At 64.0% G+C, this 6543-nt stretch overlaps 1 protein-coding gene across 1 annotated transcript in view; it reads right to left on the bottom strand.

Annotated features, from left to right (window-relative positions):
• Positions 1 to 4472, bottom strand: part of ZNF710 (zinc finger protein 710) — a 10494-nt gene extending 6022 nt beyond the window's left edge. The window contains 2 exon segments of the mRNA XM_025212459.1: positions 1 to 442; positions 799 to 4472. The exon segment at positions 1 to 442 is cut by the window's left edge and continues 68 nt beyond it. Coding sequence (XP_025068244.1) covers positions 1 to 412 — 412 coding nt within the window. The 5' untranslated portion in view covers positions 413 to 442; positions 799 to 4472.
• Positions 4473 to 6543: the final 2071 nt, after the last annotated feature.

Raw genomic sequence — 6543 nt, forward strand, 5'->3', positions numbered from 1 at the left:
CCTCCAGGCTGGGGGGGTGGCTGCCGGGCACCTCGCTCTTGTCCTCCCCCAGGGCGGGCACCTCGTACACCACCTCCTCCTCATGGCCCTCGGCCTTCTCGCTCTTGACCTTGGGCACCAGCCTCACGGGCGGCCGCTTCCTCCTCCGGGTGTGCTTTTCGAACGAGGCGTCGGCCTCCAGCGCTTCCTCATCCTGCAGCTCCGCGCGGGCGGGCCCATCGCCCTCCGGCTCCTCCGGCTCCACGGTGGCCGTGTCCGCCAGCTCGTTTCCGAGCCCTGGGAAGAAGCCGCTGGGGCTGACGGTCGCGCCGAAGAGCTCATTCTCTGACACCAGGCCCAAGACCGCCGCCTGCGCCAGGGACAGCACCACCACGGCGTCTGTCTGGGTGCCGCAGTCGGTGACGTGGGCCATCTCTCGTGCCACGGGGCTACGCTGTCATTGCTGCAGGAACAAGAAAGAAGGGCCCGTTAGTCTTCCCCGAGACCGAGCCCCGCTTCCTCCCAGGGCCCAGACGGTCAGGGGTTGGTCTGGACACCAGCACAGCTCTGTGTGAGCTGGGTCCTGGCCCCTGCCCCAGGCTCTTGCCCCGGTGCAAGTGCAACCAAGGGACAGAGGCTGGCTGCAGGTGCCTAGGGCTGGGTGCCTGGCCCTACTTAGTGGGCACTCCACTCACCCAGGGCTGCCAGCCCCTCTGCCCCCTACCACTGCCAAACCAGAGCCGCAGGACCCGTGGTGCTGAGTGCCTCAGACAGCAGTCCCAAGGGGTTTGAAGCTGGGCCCCAGTGAGCAATCCTCACCGAGCCAGCGGTCACATATGACAGCGTGGCAAGTCCTTTGCGACGGCCTGCAGCGAGTTGCCTTCGCTCTGCTCCCGCTGCAGCGGGCTCGACAACCGTCGTCAGTCCTACCCCTGCCATCCCCAACGGGGCTCCAGCGCGACCCCGGGAGAGCCGATGGGGAGTCGGGAGAGGAACGGACAAGGAAGCCACCTCCGAGAGGTAGCCAAACCTCCTCCCGCTGTCTCCCGTAGCAGACACCCATGGCTCATCCCGTCACAGGTGCAAGGAAAGGTCTGACTCGGGGTGCAACGTGTTGCGGGTGGCCTGTGGTGCCTCTCGTCCCCGGGCAGCGCAAGGGGAAGCAACACAAGAGTGAGCGTGAACCCTGCTGCGTGGGAAGTGCTGGAGCGTGGCCAGGCCGGGCAGGCCCTGCGTCCCGACACACTGCCAGGTTACCAAGGCCCAAGGAAGATGCCCTGGAGAGGTCTCCTGCTCGGGGCTATGCAGGGCCCACCAGGCTCCTTGCCGCGGGCTGCGCAGAGGGAAACGCTGGCCCAGCAGAGCCCCTTGTTAGCGACCACGTGGCCTGGGGCACGTGGGAAGCAGAGCTACGCTCCCAGCAACGGCATCCTGCACAGCACCAGACCTGCCTGCCCTCCAGCTCAGCGCCTGGGTGTGGTGTCCCTAGGAGCCCCAAGCTGAGAAACAGAGAGACGTGGGGCTGGAGGGATCTCGGGGGGTCACATCCAGTCCAACCCCCGCCTGAGGCAGGATCAGCCCTGCGCAAACCAGCCCAGACAAACCCGCTGTCCGACCACTTCGCAAACCTAGCTGGCCCTGACACCACAGCAGGCATCGCCCCGGACCTTGCCACAGGGCAAGCAGGGACCGCGGTGGCCAATGTCCTAGTGCTGCAAAGGTGGCTCAGAGATGTTGGAGAGATCCCAGGCAGAGGCCACACCTCTGCCACAGGGGAAGGCAACCCCCCTCCACCCTGCCCCAGTCTGCACCAGCGGTGAAAATCCCTTCCTGACCGGATGGAGGGGTGCGACCCCATAGCCAGGGCCGTCCGGGGTCGAGTCCCAGAAGGAGCATTGGCACAGCCCAGGCGCGGCCCCCGGCCTGGGCTGCAGACAGCACTTGACGCTGCTCAGGAAAGCTTAAAACATGCAGCAGCAGGAGGGGAAAGGCCCTCTCGGCCCCAAGCAGCAACTAGCAAAGCCCAAAAGCCTGCAAAATGCCATGTCCCCATGCTCCGAGAGCTGGCCGGCCCCGGACCGAATGCTTCTCCCTGGGCAGCTGCGGTTTCCCTCCCCCGGCCGCATGGCAGCCCTGAGCCGGCCGCCGCCACGGCGGAGTCAGAGCCGTCCCAGACGTGGGAGAGGCGACGCAAACTGCTTCTGCCACGGGCAGGGGGAAAGCCGAGCCCCTCTTCAGGCTGAACCGGAGCACGGAGGCAGCCAGCGGCCCGGCCCGCACAGAAGTTTCCTGCGCAAAGACAGCCCCCTTCCCCGCAGTGTCTGCTCGTGTCTCCAGGGCTTAGTCCACAGCTCCCCTGGGCGGGGCGACGCAGCGGGTAGTGCCTGGGGCACTGCTCACGGGGAGCCGTGCCAGAAGGATGGGGAGGGCCTCACCTGCCCCTGCCTCTGTAACCCAGGTTGCACGGGCAGCGCGCAGCAGCGCAAGGCATTTGGGGAATCGTAGTTCTGCAGAGCGGCGGTGGAGGTTGCAGCTGCTGCTGGGGGAAGAACCAATCCCTATTTTTTGCCACCCAATTCAGCCCTCTGGACATGGGCTTTGGCAGCAAAATAGTGGCGTGAAAGCTCCCTTCCCCCTTCCCCTTATCCCCCCCCAGCAGCAACCACCTCCACCGCCAGGCTAGAGAACAAGGACTCCTGCAGCACCTTGCACCCCATCCACCCAGCTCTCTGCTCCCTCCAGCTCCTGAGCCTGCAGACCGCTGTCCCAGCGCATGTTTTCCATGCTACACCTCTTGGTGGGTGGGAGGAACACCGTGCCCATTTCACAGAGGGGGAATGGTGCAGGGAGGGACTAAGCAAGGTGCTCAAGGGCGTGCAGCCTATCTGTGGCTGAGCCGGACTCTCTCTAGTGTTGTCACTGCAGGGCTTTCCAATCATAAAACCTGGCCAAGGAGCCTTGGGAACCAATACTGTGGATTTCAATGGAGCCCAGGATATAGAGGAAGCTTGAGAGACTGGACAGAGAAAAAGAACAGCAAATGTTCTGCCAGGATTAAAAGGGCACGAGCCAGAGGCCAGACACGCACAGACAGACACTGATTCTGGGCAAAAGCATGGCCAGGCCATGACAAGATGCAATCAGTGGAAATTAAAATGATGGCAGCACACTCGATACCGATCCACGTGGCTTTCTGGAAAAGAAGCCTTGTAAACAAACCTGCAATTGTGTTTTAATGAGATGTCCAGTTTGACTGATAAAGGTAACATGGCTGACGTAATAAACTTTGATTTCTCCTGGAAGACATTCTGAATCAAACCTTAGATCTCTCTCAAATCAATGTTGCATTTATTCAACGGAGGAAAAAACCCCATGATTTATGGGCTCTCCAATGCAAACTCATCATCAGCCCCGAGGAGCGTTGCTAGAGGAGTCCCCCGGGGCTCTGTCCTAGGCCCCCTGCTACTCAACATCCTAATCTACAATTTGGAGGAAAAGACAAAAATTGTTGCCTGCAAAAATTTGCAGATGGTGCACAAACTGGCAGACGGGCAAGCGGCGAGGGGGGCAGGCTGCTTATACAGGTGGACTGACATCGCGTGCTGAGGTGGGACCATCTGAACAGCACATGCTTTAACGCAGTCAAATGCAAGGTCACCTACGTACGGTCACACTCGGAGGATGGATGAGACCGTACCCTGGAAGGCATGGCCTGAGAAGGGGCTGGGATGCGGCAGGAGCCACTGAACCCGAACCACCAACACCATCCCACAACTGGGAAGGAGAGCAGCAAGCACGAGCAGGAGGCGGCACAGCCTCGGCGTGCAGGGTCGGGGAGCACGGCTGCGTCCCGCGTCCGTTCTGAGGTCCCGAGCTCGGAGAGGAAGCCAGCAGCATGGGGCGCGCTCAGAAACGGATGCGCCGAGAACAGGGACCGCAGAGGCTCGCGCTCAGTTTGTCCAAGAGAAGCGGTCGTGGTCACAAAGACGAGATCCCCGACGGCAGACAGCTCTCGCCTAGCGGAGAAGGCACAACAAGGCCCCGTGGCTGGGAGCTGGGGGCAGACTCGCCCAAATGGGACGTAAGGGGCCAACGGCGGCAGCAGCTTCTCTGGGGTGGGCTGGATTTCCCTCCATCGAGGTCACAGCCTTCGAGGAGCCCAAACTGCTGGAAGGCCGTTTTACACTGGACATTGGGAAAAACTTCTTCACTATCCGAGTCTGCAGAGTCTGGAACAGACTCCCCGCAGAAGTGGTGCAAGCACCTACTCTGGATGCCTCTCTCGCTGGGGTGATCTGACGCCCGCTGACTTCCTGCCCCGGGGGCTGGACCCGATGATCTCGCAAGGTCCCTTCCAGCCCTAACGTCTACGAATCTATGAGACCTGCTCCAGCCCAGCCAGGAGCCCTGGGTTTGCTGCAAGAGCCACGGGGTGCAGGAGGCCAGAGCAGCTAGTTATAACCTTCTCGTCTGGCCCTAAAAGGTTGCAAAGGACCATCCTGCTCCCTTCCCAGGGGGTCCCAAGCCTGTTAGACACTGCACTAAGAGTAAGCAACGCTGCCTAGGGCCTCTTCCTGCTCCAGGCAGGGCTCCGGAGCGGGTCCTGAGCCCCCTGGCTTGGGTTGAACAGCACAGCTGGGGCCCTGTAACGCCAAGTGCCAGAGCAACAAAGGAGGCAGCACTCCGGTCAGCCGCCCTTGGGAGGGTGGGGGTTGTGCCCTGAGCTTCCAGCGCAGGGACAGACACCTTCACTACCACACATGCACGTGCACACTTCCCTCCACCCACACCAGCTCCTTCCCCTCCTGGAGGATTTGGTACACAGAATCGAGCTGCCTTCAGGCCAACGCAAAGGATTCAACGCTTGCTGCAAGCACCTCACAGCTGACAGGCAGGCAGAGGATGAGCCATCGCATGGGTGCCCCCCCGCCAGCTGTCCCGGTCCCGGACCTGCCAAACCCACGTGCAACCTCCTCCCCCCCGGCCACGGTCAGGGGCTCGCGCAGGACGGGCTGCACCCACACATCCAGTGCCCAGAGCGGGCTACATCCTGACCCCACCCTCCCGGGGGGCAGCCCCTACCCGGGATGCAGAGCCCGGTCCTGGGTGCGCCAGCGCTCGGGTGGTCTCCAGGACACGCACGCCCCTGCAGAGCAGAGCACGGGGCACGGCTGCCCCGCTCAGGTAGGCCGGGCACGAATCTCGCCAGCTGGAAAGCAGCGCCCTCGCTTACTTTCCCCTTCCACAAAGGCGGGGGCAGAGCCTTCCACGCGGCACAGCCAGCAGCTAGCCGGGGATTTCAGGCTGGCCGTAAACCGAGCGCAGCAGCCTGGGACGGCGGAGCCGAGGGGAGAGGCGGCAGCAGACGCACCTGCGGGCACGGCGTGCGTGGCACTCGGATCCGGGAACGGCTCTCGGCGCTCTGCAGCGCTCCTGGAGCGCTCGGGCTGCGGCGTCAGCGCTGGAGGAGCGGGCGGCGCGGGAGAGCGCGAGGCAGAGTGAGAGGGAAGGAGGCGGCAGCTGGAGAAACAGGTGAACCCGAGAGAGGCCGACCTCGGGTAGGCTGGGAAAGAGCCATGCCAGCCCTGCGCTCGCAGCTTCGAGGCAGCGTTAACCCCCGAACGCACCGAGCAGACTGAGCGCTGCCGGCAGAAAGGACCTGCGCCGCGCTCACATCGCCTCCCGCGGCCCACCCAGGATCTCTGCCCTCCTGCCCGCAGCGCTGAGCGAGGCGCGGGTGAGGAGTGCAGCAAGAGACCCCATCCAGGCCACGCGGCTGGGCCGGGGCAGGTCGGCACGAGCCCTGGAGGAGCCTCTCCCTTGGAGCCGCGTCCGAGTCCCTTGCATGGAGAGAGGGGACCGCGCGAGAGGAGCGGTCTCCAGGGCCGGGACGGCGCAGGGGTCTCTGACCTCCTGTGGCCCTGGGGGTTGAATCCTCTCTGCAGACGCAGCAGTAAGAAAACCCTGCAAAGGGGTCAGCGTGCAGCGTGGGCATGTCCAGCCAGGTGCCCCGGGAGAGCTTTCGTCCGGGCGGTCTTGGGGGGACGAGCTCCTTCGGTCCAGGAGGAGCCTTTCCCGAGCTGCTTTGCGTGGCGCTCCTCAGGCCGGCCTTCCCGAGGAAGGGGAGGCTGCGGGTGCCAGTGCAGCCCGGGCACCGGGCGCAGATGCCAGGAGCAGGCAGAGCTGCCAGCTCCCCACTGCAAACACCCTGCTGCAGGGAGAGGTCCCGGGCAGCTTGGCCAAAGCCCCTCGGCGTCCAGCGCAGCTGCCCCGCGGCCGCTCAGATGCACAGGCCCAGCAGCTCCCTCAAACAGGCGGGGTGCCGGCCGCACAGAGCCCCAGGCGCACGCCGCCACGTCTGCCTGCAGCACGAGGCACTGGGCAAAACACAGGAGGGGGAGACGAATCCACCGGGCGCTCGCAAAGGAAACTCATGGCGAGGCGAGGCAAGGCGAGGCAAGGCTCTGAGCAGGGCCCCATCTGCCCCCCGCCTCCCACCGTCACGGTGCCAGCCACGTCAGACCCGGATGAAAGGGATGTGGGGGCAGGGAAGGCTCTGGGCTC

This window comes from Alligator sinensis, unplaced genomic scaffold (genome assembly GCF_000455745.1).
Source record: "Alligator sinensis unplaced genomic scaffold, ASM45574v1 scaffold407_1, whole genome shotgun sequence".
In the NCBI taxonomy this organism is placed as follows: domain Eukaryota; kingdom Metazoa; phylum Chordata; order Crocodylia; family Alligatoridae; genus Alligator; species Alligator sinensis.